At 61.3% G+C, this 20,304-nt stretch overlaps 2 protein-coding genes across 4 annotated transcripts in view; one reads left to right on the top strand and one right to left on the bottom strand.

The window, feature by feature from the left end:
- Window positions 1-10,537, bottom strand: part of NR6A1 (nuclear receptor subfamily 6 group A member 1) — a 74,488-nt gene extending 63,951 nt beyond the window's left edge. For all 3 annotated transcript variants that reach the window (XM_082775547.1, XM_082775546.1, XM_082775545.1), the window contains exon 1: window positions 10,385-10,537. In XM_082775547.1, coding sequence (XP_082631673.1) covers window positions 10,385-10,451 — 67 coding nt within the window. In that variant the 5' untranslated portion in view covers window positions 10,452-10,537. The remainder of the gene's footprint in view (window positions 1-10,384) is intronic.
- A 237-nt stretch (window positions 10,538-10,774) lies between these two features.
- OLFML2A (olfactomedin like 2A) lies at window positions 10,775-18,493 on the top strand. Its single transcript, XM_082775326.1, has 8 exons — window positions 10,775-11,023; window positions 15,133-15,396; window positions 15,578-15,685; window positions 15,840-16,025; window positions 16,115-16,373; window positions 16,454-16,675; window positions 16,841-17,026; window positions 17,224-18,493. The coding sequence occupies exons 1-8, from the start codon at window positions 10,958-10,960 to the stop codon at window positions 17,823-17,825; spliced, it is 1,893 nt and encodes a 630-aa protein (XP_082631452.1). The 5' UTR covers window positions 10,775-10,957; the 3' UTR covers window positions 17,826-18,493.
- The last annotated feature ends 1,811 nt before the right edge of the window (window positions 18,494-20,304 follow it).

Raw genomic sequence — 20,304 nt, forward strand, 5'->3', positions numbered from 1 at the left:
GGTGCCCTTCCACTGGAAGCAGAGCCGTTTTCAAGGCTGGATCAGCTTGCCCAGGGGTCTCTTCACCAAAATTTTGAAAACCTCCAAGGATACAGACTCCATGGCCTCTCCAGACACCAGTACTGCATCACCCCAGAGAACATCTTCATCCCCTCAAAAAGTCCAGCAGGAATTCCCATCGCTGCAACCTGCCATCACTGTCTTGACCTTTTGCCATACACCCCCGAAGAGTCCGGCTCCATTTGTTCCTAGAACCACTTTTCAAGGACTGGAAGGCCGGCCGTTAATCCCCACTTAGCCTCCTCTTCTCCAAGCTAAACAACCGCAATCCCCTCGGCCTGTCCTCGTCTGTCAGGCGTTGGAGCCCCCAGCCCTCCCAGCACCTCCCCGAGGAGCCATCGCGCTCCCCAGCGCCCGCGAGGCTCAGCAGGGCCCCGCAGCATTTCAGCAGAGCCGCACCACAGCTGCTCTCTGTTGAACCTGGAGGTTTCGGTCGATCCTTCCCTTCTGGTCACTGAGGTCCTCCCGTGCCCTGCAGAACCTCACCAGCCGGTCAGACACACACCCCGCCGTGCCCTGGCTGGTGCCAGCACCGAGCAGCACTGCCCCTGCACAGGTCCCCTCGGTACCCGGCCACCCGTCAGCCTTTCACCTACCAACTGCTACCCTCTGAGCCAGGCAGAGTTCGTTTTTCACCCACATTTCCTCATTTGGCCACAACGCTGGCACGTCAGACCATGTCAAAAGCCTTGCTTAAGGTTAAGGCAGTCAGCTCTCCCCTCGTTTGGGGGCCCAGCCATCCTGGCCCAGGAGGAAGGAGCCTGCTCAGGCACGGTTTGCTCTTGGTAAGCCCCTGTCAGCGTTCCCAGTTACCTTCCTGCCCTACCTGTGCCTGGAAACATCCTTGGGGAGGATCAGCTCCATGCTTTTCCCAGGAACTGAGGCGAGGCTGACCAGCCTGCAGCTCTCCAGATCAGCTACTGCTGAGCAGAGCCGAGTTAAAGGTGATTCATTATCCCTTATCAGCTAATTTTACCATACAGAGACATTCCTCCCCTTTCCCCTACATCAGGCAGAGCTCCCCGTCTCACCTCTCCTCTGAAAACATGCTGTTTGGAGAGAGGAGTGGGAAGTAAGGTCACTTCGTCATAAATATTGACAGTTATTTTTGTTAGCATGGAAAACACTCACGGCTCCTATTTACCAACAGAGCTGCAAGCAGGCACGGCACTCCAACGTCCCGCGTGCTGCGGGAGCTGTACCTGCGCTCCCCTCCCTAAGCACAGACGTTCCCCTAAATGTCTGTTTACATTCCAGGGAAATTCTGTCAGCGTGCTGTCTGATTTATTGATGCCATCAAAAGTCACGGGATTCCTGAAATGCCTCCTGAGACACAGATCGGAGCAGAGAGGAGACGCGTGTGGCTGTGGTACCAGCCGGACCGCGACTTCCAGCCTGGATTTCCAGAAGCCTTCTGCACCGCGCCGGGCAGGCAGCCCGCACGGTGAGGGTTTCAGAGCACAGCACTGCCCTGACTCACAAGGCGCATCTCTTAAAGGCATTCCGTCCTGATGTGAGAGCAAAAACCACTACAAGATGTAGGAGTAACCAAGAGTAAGAAATCATTGGTTTCAACTTGTATTTTTAATCTGAATTCAGAGCTTCAGCTTGCAGCCTGGTAACGCCGGGTCCTGTCTGTGCTGGAAGCACAAGACATCCTTTCTTTACCCAAGAGATCCTTTTTGTGGCTGCAATCCAACAAGATAATTACTCTCAGTCTTTTCAATAAGCTAAGACAGGACTACCAGGCTCCCTTGATCTTTGGGGGGCAATTCCCCGTATTTTAGGCGATCAGGGCTCCAAGCAGCACCACACTGTTATCACTCCGACACAGCGCCGTCAGCACAAGATGGGCAGTGACCATGAAGGGCCCACCTCCAGCTCCAAAGGACCACATCAGCATTTCTGGATGAAGCACTGCAATGACAGGCACTTCCCCATAAAGACGTTTCGCAGCCAGTGCCTCTCAGCATTAGCTGCCCGCTCCCAGCCATGCCATTTACCTGGAACACGCTCTGGCTGAATGGGATATCGCCCAGCAGGCAGCCCAGACTGCTCCAATATTGAAAGATCAATTGCATAATCGTTCTGCAAATCTTTGTGCTGTGTGTACATTAGTGAAAATCCTATATTTGCTTTTTGATCACTGATAAAATGTTGGCCAACACAAGTCCTTGGCATACTACCTCAGAAAAATCCATCCATTCAGTCTAGCAGATTTACCTACATAAGGAGTAGAATCGAGCAGTATTATGCAAGGGTAGAGATGCTGCTGATTTTTGAAGCGTTATCAACCCAGAGTAAGACTCAACCAGTAACTAGCAGCACATCGTGCCACGTGGAACATACCAGAAATCGGGCTGTAGGTTAGCCAGCATTCCCAGAGGTGCCAGCCCCCAGCGCTTCAGAATGGAAGCACGACCGTTCCTCTTCGCCGTGCCCTTGTAATTCAGCAGCCGGTGCACAACCAGCACCGACAGACAGATCCTGGGCAAGCACAGACATGTGGGGAGCTCTGAAAACAGTTTTCCCCCTAACCTCAAGGTTAATGAGTTTAACAGTGTTCGAGTCTAATTTTGTGAAGATAGCATTGCAGCTTCTGGCTGCACCGGGCTTCAGCTGCACCCAGAGCTTGCTGCGACTCGGCTCTCCTGCTACCCTGGGAAGGAGAGATGAATAACTAGGACTCACTGGCCACGGGGTCGTGCTCTGTGGAAGGATCTCAGCAGCATCCCAGAACGTGAGAAGGTGAAGGAACTAGGCATGAAAACATTCCTCCACTGCTGCCACACGTGCTCAAAGACTGAACAATTAAAACCAACCCCTGAATGCACAGTGAACATCTAAACACTGCGTTAGGAAGGGTGAAAGCTTTGTAAGGGCCTACCTGCAATACATTTGTAATGCTCAATCCTAAAACAAGACAGCTGAGCTGCAGCAGATATGCTCCCCGTGCCATACATAAAGCTACCGCTGGCATCCTGTGGTTAGGTCTATAACTCACTTTCAGCACAGGGAAGTGGCAGGTGTTAGAAATATGATATTCTGTGTCGTATAAATCAATCACCAGAGCTGTAGCTCTTGCTGCACATCACGAGAGGACCAAATCAATGAATGAGCTTAACACGTAATTTGTCAGCGTGGGTGTAGCTGTGGTTGGTGCTCTTTCATTTTCGTGAGGTCTTTGTTTCTTCCTACAGGCCACCTGAAAGTGTTTTGTGGCTCACGCTGATGACTGCAATAAATGAACTGTCCTTCGGCAGCAAAAGGATCGACCCGGGGCTCCCCGTGCCCGAGGGATGCTCAGTGCCTGGGTGTGAGCCCCCGGCTCCAGGCGATGCTGCAGCCAAAGCCCCACGAGCAGCCCCTGGGCTCTGTCCCGGACACGAGACCAGGGCCAGCTCTGAACCTCTGAGAGCAAACGGGAAGGGGCAGCAGTCCTGCAGCCTGACTCAAGCAACTTCCGTGCAATTCAGTGATCTACGGCCCTCCAGTCTCATTGACCACTTGCCTTGCAGCCCTAAAATACTGACATTTGGGGTTTGTTGGAGTGAAAAGCTTGTATTATCGGCCTCCTAGGAATGGGGACTGCATACAGACAAGAATCAAGGGAAATTTGATTCTCTCGCAGCACCTACCTCTCTGCCTACTGTCTCTGGTGTTTGCAAACCGTATTAGCTCCTGCTGCTTGCAATTCCAGAAACACTCCTTTCTCTTCAGCCTCATTCCATCTGCATCTGTCTGCTGCTATAATCTCATTTCGCAGGACGCCAGCTCGCTTATTAGCTTGTAAGTGTGGCAGCACACATCTAAGCAGCACGGAAAACACAGCAAAGTGTTTGAGAACTAGAAAACATACTCCAAGATAGAAGCATCATTCCTAGCATTCGGGTATTTGTTGATATTTATTTCTATCTGTATTAGATTACAGGACAGGGAAAATACCTACATTTTTTAAAAGGAAGCTACCTTCTCCCCAGTGGAAAAATCATTTTGAAGTGACTTCAGTATGCACTGCTGCTCTAAAGACAAATCTGAAGCTTTAATTCTAGTTTGATCTGACCTCACAGCAACAACACAAGAGTTTACGTTTTGCTGGTTTCCATGAAAAGGCAGGATAAGATTTTGCCTTTTTTGTATCAGGTTAAAAGAGACGACTATCAAACTTGTAATTCTAAAGCACTAGTCACGTACATTGAGAGAAATCTGTTCCTATTCTTCTGTTAGGAGCTGAGCATATTTGCTCACCAAGTAGATTAAAAACATTTGAAGATCAGCATGTGTTTTTTTTCCACCAAAACCAGGCGGAACAGTAGCAGCAATTTATCGTTCAATTTTTTATGCAGCAGCACAAACACAGCTTAAAGGAATTATCTCCTCAGCGTACAGCTCCAGCTGTCAGGACAGGGTATCAGCACCTCCCCTTCTGCTCATGACTCGTTCGCTGTCTCCTTTAGGAAAGTGTCTCTGAAAACCCGCATCCTGGGCAGCTGAAGTGTGAATGGAAAATATCCGACAAACAAAATCATTTGCTTTTCTCACCATCAGCTTGATGAAAACCTCACGCACCTCATTTCCACCGATTTCTTGTGGAGGAGGTGTGCAGAGCGCAGCTCACCAGTGGACAGCCACTAAACGTGCTCGTGGCAAGCGACTGCGGCCAGCTGGAGCTGAGCCCCCACACCCCAGCTGCAGTGAGGGGCTCACACGCCCTCCCAAAAGCCTCCTCAAGGCCGTGGCACCAGTGGGCAAGCGGCCCCTGGGCCAGCGTCCCACACCTCAGGGCAGCCAAGGCACGGCACAGGCATGGCACTTACCGAGTGCCCGTACAGCCCAAGGAACAGACACCCCTACCTGGTTTCTTGGCAGCATGCTCGGCTCCCCCAAGCACAGAGCTATCAAGTCACTGCGGACAAGCAGCAGAGGATGGCCCTGAGCAGGGCACGGCTCCTCCTGGGGAGCTCTGCACAGCAGCATTGGGGCAGGAGCACCACCGCAGCCTCGTCTGTCCCGACAGCATCCTTGCCCAGCAGCACCCGACGTGCTCACACTCCCAAACCAGAGACATTCGAGTTCTCTCCTCGTGTTACAGAGAAATCGAGCGCCCTGTGACCCCGAAACAAGAACCCCCGCCTCGGCAGTCCCCGTTCCACAGATGGCCACGTTCTGCTTGGCCAGCGGCGTGCTTCGAGGCTCGCCACTCGAGCGCCAGCCCAGCTCCCCCCACCGCAGCCACGAGCCGTGTCCGTGCCTGGAAGCAGCTCACCGTCCTGAAGGAGAGCGTTGAGGAGCAGCTGGCGGCCTGGCCCTCAGCCACGGCGCAGGGACCGACCCGTTGGGTGTGTTCTGCACTTACAGCACCGGGTTCGAGCTCCTGGAGCTCTTCAAACAGAAGAAGGACAAGGGTGCAAGGAGCCGCGCTGTGCCACCCCCAGCACGGGGCAGCACACAGCTCCGGAGGGCAGCGGGGCTCGTCAGGGCCCGGAGCTCAGCGCTGCTCGGGTCACAGCAGGCACGCGGGGATGGTTTTCCTGGTGCAGGAGTTCTGGCAATCCAAGTGACAGCTATCTCACCATAAATATTATGGTATTCCTTACACAAGGGCTACTGCAGGAGTCCTCATAGAAAGAGCAGTTGTAAACAACTTGTTTCAGCTTACAGCAATTTCCCAGATAAGAGTTCACGTAACCCCTACCCGCCTGCCACAATAAAATACCCTACAGACGCTGGCAGGGACTGTTTGCTTATCGTTGGGCAATCTCCAGCTCTATGTATATATTTTTATTTTCAGCACAGGTTAAACACACAAGGAGCAGCACCCAGAGGGCCGTCCCTTCCCCGCTATCAGCCTGCAGCACAGGCTGTTTAAACTCGGTTTGTGTCATGAAGCTGTAAGTTTCTGCAACCTGCCCCTGCAGGCAGCGTGCTGCTGGACCTGCGGGTAGAGCACAGGGAGGCTTGGGAACACGGGATGAGAACGGCTCCTGTCGGCCACAGAAACCCCAAATAAATCCAGAAGCAAAGCACAGCTCAGCTCAAGTGCTGGAAACGTCTTTAGCCTGAGCTGAGGCTGCACAGAGGTGATTCATCAGTTTTCCTCACAGCTTTGCCGTTTGTTTGTTTTCACACACAGAAGCAGCCTGCCCGTCCTCGTGTGTGTCACCTCCTGGGACGGGCACGGACACGGACATGGACACGGACACGGCGCTTCCCCCGCCGACGCTGCTGTCGGGGCAGCGGCCCCACTTCCCAGCCGGGGTGATCGATCACGCTCTGCCCCTCAGAAGGGCCGATCGGTTTCCTGGTGCCAGGAAAATGATTGATGAATATTTCGAGCCGTGGGCCTCTCCTCCTGCTGGGTGCCCTTTTTACACGTCTCCACCGGGCCTGGGGAGCTTTTCCGAGACGAGGAAGTGTCATTTTTATGGATATCATCCCGGGGCAGGGACAGTGCGCTGGGGAGAGCTGCTATGGAAATCGAGATGAAACACAAAGGCTGGCTCCAGCGCGAAGGTAACAAAGCAATGCAGCAGGCACCAGGGAAGCAGGGAACGACAAGCAGGCAAAGAAAAGCCTCCTGAAACCACAGGCAGGGCGGGAGGCACGGAACAGCCACACCGGCAGGGTAGGGCAGGGCAGGCTGCACGGTGTGCCCGCACCTCGGCGGCTCCCTCACCACTCTGCAGCCCCGTAGGGCAGGGGAACGCATCCAGCCACAGGCCTGCTGGCAGCCCGGGTCTCTTCTCTTTCTAGAGACGCTTTCAAAAAACAAACCTGAAAGCTCAGAAGAACATCCTGCCTGGGAAGCACCGAACAAGAATTTCTAACGAGGCCTCAACTACGAGGCCAAGCCGCGGCTCCTGGTTCACATGGGATGGTGGCATCGCCTTAAACCCAGCTCCGAGCTTTGTGAACCTTTCAAATCCACCTCCCAGCAGCTTACACTCGTACAGACTTCCCCATTTAGCCACGTCCCTAATGAAATACCAGTTGGGCTTTATGAGTGGCCTTCACAGTCACCCCACACGGGCTCCAAGCGACACGGCGATGCGATGGCCGAGCTGGGCCCTGCCCCGGGTGTCCAAGCTGACAGACACTGCTCAAAAAAGCTGGGTGCTAGAGGCTGTGTTTGCAATTAACCACCCCAGAAAAACACCAAGCACGCGCCCAGCATTACTCCTGGGTGGTTGAGAAACCTGGCTCAAGGTGCTACAGAGAAACAACGGCTTCTCTGCGGCAAAACTTCGGCTCCTGCTGAACTGACACCCAGAGCTCCAGCTCTGGGGAAAAACTATCTTAAAAAAGCTCACATTCCACTGCAAAACAAGAGGAGACCCCAGCTCGGCTGGTACCCACCCCAAGCCAAGGCTCAGTAACCAAGAATGGGGCGCCGCAGCTCCCCACTAGGGCACGGGCTGCCTCCCGCTCCTGCCTTCTGGGAGCCTTCAGACTGATGTCCAAGGACATAAAATTCGAGGTTATATTTCCTTGAAATATTTAAAGTTCCCATCAGGTTTCAGCCGGGAGATGTGCTTCAAGCCAAGGACAGCGCAGCACTTCGCAGTCAGCCCGGCATTAGAGCTCTGGTGAACCTTTAGCATTTTCTGATGCGCACAAAGGGAAAAAACAGCTAAAAGTGTTCAATCCTTCACAGCAACCAGAAACTTCCCCAAGTTTCCAGCACCCCCACAAAGGCAGCGAGGAGGTGACACGAGGCAGACGCCCCACACACACCTCATGAAGGACACGGGGTCACAGAGCCACCGAGAATTGGGGTGCTGCAGGCAGGGGCTGCCTGCAGGCTACGCGCAGGGAATCCTTCACCAACACAGCATTTCTCTGAAGCTAGCCTACCAGCAGTGTACTTCCTCTTTCTAGAAAGAGCTGCACAGAACCATTTTTATCAACAGAAAATCTGAAGTCTTCTAATTAGGTAATTAGAACTGTAATAATTAAGACTAAAGCTAAACCTCGCAGGGTCCTCTTGTCCCCCAACTTCCCTTTCTCAATTAACTCTGCGAAGTGATAACCACTGTGGCTTAAAGGCTCAAAAAAAAAAAGAAAAGGGAAGGATCAAAAGGCTGGTTTAATACAGCTGGAGGGAAAGAATGCATTTCAGCTCACCAGCAACCATCTGACGAAATCCTGGGCCAATTCTTTATGTAAATGACTTCATTAGAATTACCAGATTACACCGCTGAAGGCTTTATTTAAATAGGCAGTTTATCAACAGGATAAACTGTGCTCTCATTCTCAGAGAATGCTAGTGTAAAAGCATTTGTTCAGAGCTGCCGCCACGAAGAGCTGCACAGTAATTCACTCAACCCCTTGCAAATTTGCCTCCCAAAAAAAAGATATCAAAAGTGACCTGCTAGAGACGTGACTAAAAGCTCAGCATTACGGCAAGCAGTAAGCACAGCCCCCTGACCAGAAGATTCCGTTTTATTTTCTACTGCAGAGTAACTTTACAACAATTCATAGCAGAAAAAAATTGTTGCAGCTTCCCATCACACACTGCCTGCTGAATTCTTTGCTAGTCTTGTTTTTAATACAACGAGGCACGCATAAAGCCTTCTCCCCCGATTAATGATCTACAGAAGCCATCAATACTGAATTCCAGCTTTACACCAAGAGGTATTTTTCCATCTAACCATCCAAACAAACAGAGGACTCAGTTCTTCCTAATTTATAAATCTTATTTCTCACCACATCCACAGGCTCACAGTTCTGGTGTTTATTGTCTGTTATTATTTACGAAAGCAAGAGGCACCCACGTTCCGCAAGCCAAAACCGCGCTGAAATAACACCGCAGCCTCTTGTTTATTCAGAGACATTTGACTTCGGCAGCGTTGCCATTCGACAACTCAATTTGTTTTTCTTCCTAAACCTTCAAAGAAATGTTTATAGCAAGTAAACGAAGACCAAGCTGTATCAATGAAATAGTCTTTGTTAAGCAAAGGCTTATCTCATCAGATGCAAAGCAACCAAGCATAAAGAGCCACTAAAAACGTCAGTGCGTACCAGTAAACTTTCTAAGAGAGCTGCAGGAGAGGGAAGGGATGCAAGCAAGGGCGTTTTTCTTGAGAACTTTGCATTCTCTGTGCTCTCATAACTTTGCCCTTCTTTCTGCTGCAAAGCTCTCCCGGATCAGTAATTTACCCATCGGGAACATTAAGGGAGCTAAATAATTCAGTTAGTTTCCTGATTCTAAAATCTTCCAAGACTACTCACGCAAAGCACCCGGAGTTGCCTTAATTCTAGATAAGCAGCTCCACTGTTGTTTTATTTGAAACTTAATGGTTTTTATACCGCTTCAGTTATTTTATGTTTCATTCATAGAAAAAACAACAACATGCCAAATGAAACTCTGGGGAAATCGGTGCTAAGGGGATCCTCCAACAGCTAATTGCTAGCAGCGCAGGAAAAGTGAAAGCCCGAAGAAAATTATTTAAAAAGCATTGATTTGACTCGTTTGCCTCTGATTCACACAGTTACAAAACCCGTTCCCCACACGGAGGGGACCCGCTCGCAGCGGTAAGGAGAAGCCGTCGCCTCGGATTCTGAGGACATGCGAAATGCCCCTTGAGATAATGAGGCTGTAATTGCCAGCAAGCGCTGCCCTCAGATCCCGCGGCCGCATTTCAAAGTTCCTGCGAGCCTCTCCCTGGGCAGCCCCCAACCTGGGGCGGCTCGCCCGGGGTGCGCAGAAGCCACGTGCGGGGCTGAGGGGCAGGAACGGCTCCGAGCACCGCCGCCAGGACCCCAAATTACGGGGGCTGCCCCAAAGGGGGCTGCGCTTACAGGGGGCAGAGCAGGAGCCCTGCCCGCGGTGCCGGGAGGGCTGCGGAGCTTTGTTCGGAGGGGGACGCGGGGGGGGGGCTGCTCGCCCCGCGGGGACCTCCCGGGCCCCCCCCCGCTCCTCCCCCGGCCGCAGGGCGCCGAGCAGGGGCTGAAGGTCGCGGGGCGGCCCCGCGCCACCCGGAGGCGCAGCAGCGGAGGGGCCGGCACCGCCCGGGGGGGGCTGCCCCAGGACACGGCACCCCCGGACCGGGCACGGGGAGAGCCCCGGGGCGGTGCTCGGGGGGATGGGGGGATGGGGGGCAGCCCGGGAGGGCCGGCGGGGGGCACCGCAGGCCCCGGGGGCGCCGCTGCGGCCTTTGTTGTGCCCCCGCCGGCCGGGCCGGGCCGTGTGGAGCCCGCCCCGCCCCGAGCGGCCCCGAGCGGCCCCGAGCGGCCCCGCTCCGCTCCTGCCCCGCTCCGCTCCGCTCCGCCGCGCCCGGCCCCGCTCCCCGCCGCTCCCCCCCCCCCCCGCTGCCTCACTCACCGCTGCGCGGCGGCCCCTTGGCGGCGGCGCAGGGCTCCGGGAGCTCCGCGGGCGGCTCCAGCTCCATGGCGGCGGCGGCGCCGGGGCCGGGGCCGGGGCCGGGGCGCGGCGCTCTCAGGGGCCCCGGCGGCCGCGCGCCCCCATGGCCGCTCCGGGCGCTGCTGACAGCCGCGGCCACCGCCGCTCGGCCGCCACGCCCCCCCCGCGCGGGGCACCACGGGAAACGTAGTCCCACCGCCCCCACAGCAAGCCCCGCCCAGTGGGTGTGGAGGCCACGCCCCCTCCCCCATGGCCACGCCCCCTCTGCGAGTGGCCCCGCCCCGCCCCGCGCCGGTGCCCCGGGAGCCGCGGGGCGCCAGGGGGCAGCCGCCGGCAGCGGGCAGCGGGGGCAGCCCCAGGGCACGGCGCTGCGGGCGAGGCGCTGCCGGCACCGGGGCGGGCACCGGGCACCCGGCGGCGCCGCTCGTGGGGCCGGGGCCGGGCCGGGGCGGGGCGGGCGGTCCCGCGGCTCCTCCCCGCCGCCGGTCCGGGCGGAGCGGGCGCTCGGTGCGGGCGCTCGGCGCCGCTCTCGCCATGCGGGCGCTGCTGCTCCCGGCGCTGCTGCTCCCGGCGCTGGCCGCGGCGCGCGGCGGCAGCACGGTAAGGACCCGCCGGGACCGGCACCGGGACAGGGACCGGGACCGAGCTCGGGACGGGACCCCCGGGGCGGGCACCGGGGGGCGAGCGGGGCGCTGCGCTCAGGAGCGAGCCCCGGGGGCAGCCCCGGCCAGGCGGGAGCGCGGCGGACAGGAGGAGAGGGGCGGCGGAACCGGAGCCCGAGCCGGGAGCGGCCCCGGGACGGAGCGGGGCCGGCAGCAGACGGTGCCCGGAGCGGCCCCGGGGCAGGAAGGGCGGTGCGGGGCCGGGACGTGCCCGGGCACCCGGTGCGCAACGCCCGGCTCCGGGATCCGCGGGCGGAGCTCCTCGCGGTGCCCCCCGGGGCTGAGCGCAGGGAGGAGGAGGAGGAGGAGGAGGAGGAGGAGGAGGAAGGTGAGGGCGAGGGTGAGGGTGCCGCGGGTGCCCTGCCTTGCCCTGCCCTGGCACCGCCGCCTTCCAGGCGCTGCAGGCGAGGAGCGCGGCACGGCAGCGAGCCTGGCGCTGAGCGGTGTCCCTGCGGGACGGGACAGGTCCCCTGGCACAGGGCACAGAACGGCTCAGGAGCGGCCGGGCTCGTTGTCAGAGGCTCTGTCAGAGGCCCTGCCTCCTCCAAACGCTGGCACCAACTCAGAGCTCGCACGAACGCTTTTGCAAGAGGTCCCAGAAGCTCAGCGGCGCTGGGATCACCCCACTTGGAGAGCTGGGAGCGAGGACGCCCTCGGCACGGCGCAGGGATGCTCTCGCCTGCCGGCAGCCAGCACACAGCCCGGCGCTGCCGCAGCCCCCAGAACGCTTCTGGGGGAGCCACGGGTGGGGGTCCCCCGGCCTGGGGCAGGAGCCACCTCGTGCCCCCAGCGCACGGGGCTGGGGCTGAGCGCGGGGCCAGGCAGGGCTCTGCAGGTTCAGCGCCGCGGGCGATGCTCGGAGGCAGCGACCTTCGCGGAGCAGGCTGCGCGGGGAGCTTTTTTTTAAGACTTCCTTGTTTATTGCCTTTTGTGTATAAATAGAACATATGGTTCCTGTTTAAGGAAGCCATTTAAAAGGCAGAGCGGGGTTTAATGTTACCGCCCGGGTGCAGGCAGGCGCGGTGCCCTGGCTGCTGCTCAGAGGTGCGTGCACCGCCGGGCTCGCCGCAGTCCCAGCACCCGCTCTCGCCCTCGGCCCCGGGCGAGTGGCTCTCGCTGCTGCCGACCCCTGCGAGACAAAGGGGCGGTGGGCACGCTGCCCCGAGCAGGGGCTGCTGCTGAAACGCGGGCGGGAGATCCCTCGGTCTCCGGGTTTAGGGGTGGCTGCCTCTTGGTGCCGCGGGGGAGCCTTGGTTTGCTCAGCCCCCCGCGCAGTGTAAACAACCCGCAGCGGCTACGGGCGAGCTCGCTGCGCACGGCCCCGGCCCGCACGCCCCACCTAAGCGCGACGCTGGGGCCTCCGCGCGAGGCCGATCCTCCCTGGAGCAGCGCTGCCAAGTGCGAGGGGAGGGAACGCGCCGCCCGCCGCCGCCTGCTCCCACGGGAACCAGCCTCCGGCACGAGGAGCTGGAGCCGTGCCGCGCGGAAGGTGCTGGTGCGGGCAGGACGGCAGCGTGCTCACAGGGCTCGGCCGCGGGTTGGTCTCGGGGTGCTGGTGGGCAGGAGGAGCCCTGCACGGGCTGTGCCAGCAGCGCTGCGCTCCCAGCCCCTTGGCACAGCCCTCGTGGGGCTGGCACCGGGACGCACGTGCACACAGGGACCTCGCGCAGCCCCCTGGGTGTGGAAGGCTGAGGCTGGCGGCCGGGCTCCGAACCTTCCTGCCCGTTTGCACAAGCACAGGCATTGCTGTGGGGAGGTCGGAGGGAGCCAGGGGGGAGCGCAGGAGCTTGGGGACGCGGTGTTTGCCCAGAAGGATCCTGCTCCCCGCACTGCCCTGCCCATCCCCATCCCTGTCCCCATCCCGCCAGCCCTCTGCCACCGCTGCCCGCGGCACCCTGCCGAGCGGTTTATGAGATCCTGTTAAATTTACAGCGCTCCCCAGCAGCCTGTTTTCCTCCCAGCTAGTGAGACCTTCGTTTCCCTATGAAAAGGGAGAGGGTTTTTTTGAAATGCAAAACGTAGGGAGGCTTCGCGGCAGCTTTGGGAAGGAAAACCCCCAGCTCCCAGGGCCGGGGGAGCCGCTGGCACTGGGGCCCGACTGGGAGATCAGTGGCCGAGGGAGCGCAGCTCCCTGCTTGCCGGTCCTGGGCCACCGCCAGCCCCGCGGTGCTGCCTGCAGGCTGTGCCTCTGCCCTTTCCCACGCCGCGCTGTGCTCCCGGGGGGGCGGAGGAAGGCAGAGGAAGAGTTAACCTCAGCTCCCAGCCCTGCCACCGTTTGGTTTCCCAGGGTGAGCCAGGCTGGCCCTGGCTGCGGAGCCCTCCTGCCCCCAGGTCCCCGGCACTGCCTCTCCCAGCCTTGTGGTGCGCGGAGCAGGAGGGACCCCAGAGCAGGACGGTCCCCACCAGGACCTGTCCCCAGCTCCCCAGGGCTCCCGCAGACCCAGCGAGGTGGGGGTCCCTGCACTGCCCCCGAGGCTGTGGGGTCGGGCTGAGCCCACCCACGGGCTTCTCCTGGCTGTGGGGGGCTGACGCCGGCAGTGCCGGTGCCCACGCGTGGCGCCTGTCCCAGCCCCAGGAGCCGAGCCCCAGCTGCCCCCCGTCACCCGGGGGTTCCCGGAGCCTCCAAGCAGCTCTGCATTTCCTCATTAATCAAGGGGCTCGTTAGGGCACTGGCAGAAAAATGCCAGGGTTTGTGTGTGCAAGGTGTGGCTGGCGGCAGGGAAGCCTGGTGGGCAGGGAGAGGTTCCCTGTGGCTGCAGCCGGCTGCCCTCGGGGGGGCTGCCAGGAGCCATGGGGCGTCCCCTGCCCCCGGGCTGCGACCCCGCAGGGAGCTGAGCCCCGCGTCCCCACCGCTGTCCTGCGATGTGACCGAGGGCACGTCCACAAACGGGCAGGTGCCAGCCAGCAGTGAGCAGCGTGGCCGTGACCACGGGTGCTCTCCTTCCCCGTTACCCCCAGGGGTGGGGGCGTTTTCCCAGGACAGGTCCCCCCGGGAAGTCCCTGGCTTGCTGCAGCCTCCCACTGCCCCAGATCTCCGGGGGAAGGCAGCCTGCAGCACACACAAGCTGCTTTTTCCAGCTCAGCAGCGTGGCCAAAGCCAGGCTGGGACACGGGTTTTCACACAGATGGGTGTGAGAGGGAACAAGCAGCTCTGCTGGCGTCACTGCTGCCGGCCGCTGCCCCGGGCTGGAGAAGCCTCCGCAGCAGCTGCTCGGCTGCGGCTCCCAGCCCTGCTCCCACCACTGCTCCTGACCAGAGCACGAGGAGCACGGGACGGGCTGGCAGCTGCCCGCCACCAGGCAGCGGTGCCCCTGCCATTGGGATGTGCAGCGCGGCGGCTCCGGGGAGCAGGAGCAGCCTCGTGCCGCGGTGCAGCCACCCCTGGGCAGGACAGCGGGTGCTGGGTGACACACGGCTGTGCCCACCCGGCCCGCCAAGCCTGCTGCACTGGGGGCTTTGTTCCCAAGCACAGCCGGGGAGAGAGCAGTTCCTTATCTGGAAAAAACAGCAGAAAAGCACCCCGGGCTCTTGCGTGAGTCAGGGCCATGTGTGGAAACAAGGGAGTCCTTGACTGGGCCTGAGGCCATCGCGGGAGCCGTCCCCGTCTGGAGGGGCTGAGCTCACCCCGAGGTGGCTGCGTCTCGTCACGAACAATCGTCCCTGTGTGGGCTCGGGGTGTGCAAGCAGCCCCCCCCCAGCCATGCTGCAGGCACGCGAGGATGGAGGCGCTGCTGGCTCCTCTCAGCGCTGCTCACCCAGGTCCTGCCGGCAGCTGGGAAATGGCAGCAGGAACCAGCCCCGTGTCCCCAGGGCACGAGAGGGTCTGGCTGTCCTGGGGGTGAGAGGCTGCTCAGGTTTTGTCACCATCACCATCAGCTGGGTGCAGAGAGGAGAGACAGGGTGGCGGGGCTGCGCCATGCCCCATCCTCCCAGGGCACAGCCAGGAGCCCCTGGGGAGGGGGAAACCCAGCAGAGCCAGGGGCTGCAGCGGGCGGGAGGCTCGGTGGTGGCGGGTGGCCTCATGGGACCTGGCACTGTCCCCCGCAGGCGCTGGGTGAGGCGGACCAGGTGCGGATGACCTCGGAGGGCTCCGACTGCCGCTGCAAGTGCATCCTGCGGCCGCTCAGCAAGGACGCCTGCAGCCGCGTCAGGGACGGCAGCGCGCGGGTGGAGGACTTCTACACGGTGGAGACGGTGAGCTCGGGGGCCGACTGCAAGTGCTCCTGCACCGCGCCCCCCTCCTCGCTCAACCCCTGCGAGAACGAGTGGAAGATGGAGAAGCTGAAGAAGCAGGCGCCCGAGCTCTTCAAGGTACCTGCGGGCCTGGTGGGACGTGGCTGTGGGGCAGGGCCCCCACCCCATGCAGCAGCAGACCCCTGGGGAGGCAGCAGTGCAGTCCCGGTGCTGCAGCCGCAGCAGGGAAGGGGATCCATGGGGCACCCCATGGGTGCTGCCCCATGGCCCCTGCCCCAGCCCGGCTCTCCCTCTGCAGCTGCAATCCATGGTGGACCTGCTGGAGGGGACGCTCTACAGCATGGACCTGATGAAGGTGCACTCCTACATCAGCAAGGTGGTCGCGCAGATGAACACCCTGGAGGAGGTGAGTGAGCGCCGGGGCACCCTCCCCACCGCGTGCTGACAGGCAGCCCCGCAGCACCCTCGACGTGTGGCCTGGCCCCATCCGGGTGCTTGGGACTTTTGGGGGTGCTGTGGGCTCCCCCAGCAGGGTTCCCCTCATCCTCCCCTCCCTGCAGACCATCAAGACCAACCTGAGCAGGGAGAACGACTTCATGAAGCAGAGCGTGCTGCACCTCACCGACCAGATGAGACGCTACGAGAACTACTCCGACATCATGATCAGCATCAAGAAGGAGATCTCCAACCTGGGCTACCAGCTGCTGCAGAAGGACGCTGCTGCGGTCCCTGACAGCAAGGCACAGGTACCCGACCCCCCCCCTGGGCTGTCCTGTGGCGCTGCAGCTCCTGGGACTGCAGCAGTGCCGGAGGGGTCTGACCGGGGCTCCCCCAGGACACGGCGGGCGGCCGCGGGAAGGAGGCCGCGCGGTTCCCCGGTCCCCGCAAGGCGCTGGCGGACAGGGCGGCTGCACGAGCACCCAAGGAGAAGCCGCTCAAGCCCGAGAAGCCCAAGAAGGAAAACGCGAAGCGAGGGGGGTCGCAGCCCACCGCCAAGCCCAAGCCGCCTGCGCAGCAGCAGACCGTGGTCCGGGGCATCACCTACTACAAGGCCGGGCAGGCGGAGGAGGCGCAGGGGGCGGCCGGCAGCCGCGGTGAGTGCAGGGCCGTTCTGTGGGGTGGGGGCCCGGGGCTGTCGCTGCCAGCACACCGAGCCCCCCCTGTGTCCCCACAGAGAGCACCGCCAGGGGGGCGGCTGTGCCCGAGCGGCAGGAGGAGAGGGACCCCACGCCCCCCCCAGCCGAGAGCACCCCGTCCCGTCCCAGTGCACGGGCAGAGACCACCGTGCCCAGCACCACGGCTGCGCCCAGCACCGCCCTAGCCCCTCGCACTGCTGCCCGCAGCCCCCCCGGGGACGGGGCTGACAGCACCAGTGGCCCCGAAGCGCCCAACAGAGGTGAGTGAGCACGGCCACGCTGCGGGGAGGGGGCACAGGGGGCACCCACGGCACCCGTCCTGGCTCCTGAGGGCTGGTGGCCCAGCTCCTGGCCCTGCAAGGACTGAGCCTTCCTCCTCCTCTTCTTCCTCCTCCTCTTCTTGCTCCTCCTCCTCCCTCCCGCAGTGAAGGAGGTGGAGTGCGAAGGCACCATCAAGTCGGTGGAGCCCCCCACGGAGCACCACAGCTACGGGCGCAACGAGGGGGCCTGGATGAAGGACCCGGCGGCCAAGGATGACCGCATCTACGTCACCAACTACTACTACGGCAACAGCCTGGTGGAGTTCAGGAGCCTGGACAACTTCAAGCAGGGTGAGGCCGGTGGCGGGGGGGGGCCTCGCTTCCTGCCGGGCGCTGTGCCAGGCCCTGGGCGCTGCCTCCCCGCGTGGGGAGCGGACGGGGACCTGCCCCTGGTTCCCTGTGCCTGGCGTCCTGCCCGGCACCGGGGAGCTCAGGGGGCGAGGGGCCGGGGCCTCCCGGAGCTCTCAACACCTCCCGCCCGCCCGCAGGCCGCTGGAGCAACCTCTACAAGCTGCCCTACAACTGGATCGGCACCGGGCACGTGGTGTACCGGGGCGCCTTCTACTACAACCGTGCCTTCACCAAGAACATCATCAAGTACGACCTGAAGGAGCGTTACGTGGCCGGCTGGGCGCTGCTCCACGACGTGGTGTACGAGGACACGACGCCCTGGAAGTGGAGGGGGCACTCGGACATCGACTTCGCAGTGGATGAGAGTGGGCTCTGGGTCATCTACCCCTCAGTGGACTACGACTACTCGCAGCAGGAGGTGATCGTCCTGAGCCGCCTCGACCCCGGGGACCTGTCGGTGCGCAGGGAGACCACCTGGAAGACGGGGCTGAAGCGCAACGCCTACGGGAACTGCTTCATCATCTGCGGCATCCTGTACGCCGTGGACACCTACAACCAGAAGGAAGGGCAGATCTCCTACGCCTTCGACACGCACACGGACACAGAGGCGGAGCTCCGGCTGCCTTTCCTCAACGAGTACGCCTTCACCACGCAGGTCGACTACAACCCCAAAGAGAAAGTGCTCTACGCCTGGGACAACGGCCATCAGATGACCTACAGGCTCCACTTCGTGGTCTGAGCGCCCGGCTGGGCACCCGGCAGCAGCCCGGCACCGGTACCCGAGCTGGGCTGGGGCCATGGGAAGGGCCCGGTTCCCCCCGGGGCTCTCCCAGCCAGCAGCCACCGGCAGGGCCGGGCTGTCAGGGCCCCGTGGTGCAGGGAGCGCCCCGGGGACACCCCCACGATGTGGCAGCTGCCAGGGCTGCGGGACCGGGTGCCACCACCGTCGGCTCGGCCAGCACTGTCTGCTGGAGGCCCCGGGGCTGCAGCAGGGCACGGGGCAGCCCCGCACCTCTCCCACCCCAAGGCGCTGTGCGCGGCCTGGCCCCGTGCCCGCTGCAGCTGTTGGTGCCCTTAGCACCCCCGGGACCTTGTCCTGCAGGGTGGGTGCAGCCGGGGCGCTGCCTCGCCGGCAGGAACAGCCACTGATTGCTATTTTAGAAGATGCAAATAAGATGCCTATGCTTTTGCAATTCATAGCTTGTTATTTAAATGCATTCACAGGAGGCGTGCGCTGGCACGGAGCAGCCTGTCTGCAGCACTGGTGTGTGTCCTGTGCCCAGCACCACGCGGGGAGGGGGCGCGTGGCCCTCGTGCACTCCTCCCAAGGCAGGGCAAGGGCCCAGGATTGCTTGGCTTGGTTTCTGTCATTTTAGAAGTGAACAGTATTAAAAAGTAACAGACGTAAAAACAGACTGTGTGCCTCCGTCCTTTCTCCTGAAGCAGGGACGGGGAGGTGTGGGTGCTCGCGATCCTGCTGGGGGTGCGCCCATCCCACGGCCGGGTGTGGGGCTGCCTGCATGCATGGGGGCTGCTCCCTGCACACGCTGCCTGTGCCGAGGAGGGCACCGTGCTGCCATGCTGCTCGTTCCCACCCGCTGGCAGGGGGGCTCAGCCCACCCCAACCTGGCCCTGCGGGGCCCCAGGGTGGGCACCGAGGGCTCAGCACCCAGCGTGGCCACAGCTGCGTCCCGCGGGCCCCTGCCCGGCGGTGCAGGAGGCAGGCCAGGACCAAGAGCAGGGCCAGGAGCACGGCCTGGCTCAGTCCTGGGGAAAAAAGAGGAATTTGCTGTTTCCAGGTCTGAGCTGCAGCCTGAGGAGGAACATCTGGGAGCCGGGACCGGCTGCCAGGAAATCTGGTCTCACTGTAACCTGGACACAGAGAGACGAGAGCAGCTGAGCGTGGGCATGGGCGGCAGCAGCTGCCCCAGCCCTGCTGCGAAATTCTGCAACCGTGGAGCTGCCAGGGGGCCCCCGAGGGGCCAAGGGGCGAGAGCAGCCCCCCCAGCGGAGCACACATCCTGGGCATGGCCGAAATGACGCTTCCTGCAGGGAACGCCCAAGGCGGGCACCACGGGCAGGCAGGGACTGTAGGACGCCCTTCGCGGCTCTGCTGCAGCCCCAGCCCGGAGCCTGCCCCGGTGCCCCGCTGGCCGTGCGGTGCGGTGCGGCACAGCCCTTGCTCATCCGCCAGTCCCCCGCCAGGGGAAAGGAGCTGGCTGACTTTTTTCCCCTGGCTGGGTCTCTGCCAGGCTTTTATCTAACGATCCCCAGCAAATCCCTGTCTAAACAATACGGATTTCTGACATTTTTTTGCGGTAAAGTAAACTCCCAGCACATCTCTAATTCCAGGGCTTTGTTGTTTTTCTGCGGGGGCTGCCGCTCTGCCTTGCGCTGTCTTGCTGTGCCGGACCAGCGCTGGGCTGGGGGTTAGGGGCGTCCCTCGATTCCCTCTGGGAACGAAAACATCAGGAACAAAGCATGGCCCTGGCTGTGCCCTGGGGAGCTGACTGCACCCAGTGCCACGGGGATCCGCAGGCACCTGCACCGCAGCGCCCCGGGGCCTGTCCCTGTACCCCCAGTGCCCCCGGCAGCGCTGTGCCCGTGCCCGGGGCAGCGGGTGAAGATGCAGCCACGGCTGCCCGGGAAGCAGAGGGTGCGAGGGGAGGAGTTGGTTTGGGGCCCAAAGGGGATGGGACTGGGGGGTCCCAGGGCGAGGTTAATTAAAACCGCGTGGCCGGAGGGCAGCGTTGCCTAATTGCAGCTGCGGGGCCTCCTGCAAAGGCGCCCTTCTGCAAGCACACCCTGGCTGCCATTAACACCACGATAACGAGAAACTTTAATTACACCCAAATGACAGACATTTCACGAGGTAAGTCCTTCCCCCGACGGCTGCTGGCATTTCCCCAAGCCCTGCAGCCCCAGCCTGTGGCAACCGTGGCCAGGACAGCTCGGCACAGCCCTGGGGGACACGCAGGTGCTTGGGTGACACCGACCACAGCACATGGCACCCGGTGCCCAGCACCGCTGGGCCCTGCACTGGCCATGGGGCTGTGGAAGGATCCCTGACCCCCGGCTCAGCACCACCGCAGCCCTGCCCCAGCTCCTGCCTGACAAAACACCAGCAGCGAGCAAAAACAAAGGGGCTTTTGTCTCCCGGAGGGGTCATTATGCTGGGTTCCTCGGGCTTCCCCGGCCCCCCACCGCTCCCTGATGTT

This window comes from Aythya marila, assembly GCF_965140915.1.
Source record: "Aythya marila genome assembly, chromosome: 19".
NCBI classification, from domain to species: domain Eukaryota; kingdom Metazoa; phylum Chordata; class Aves; order Anseriformes; family Anatidae; genus Aythya; species Aythya marila.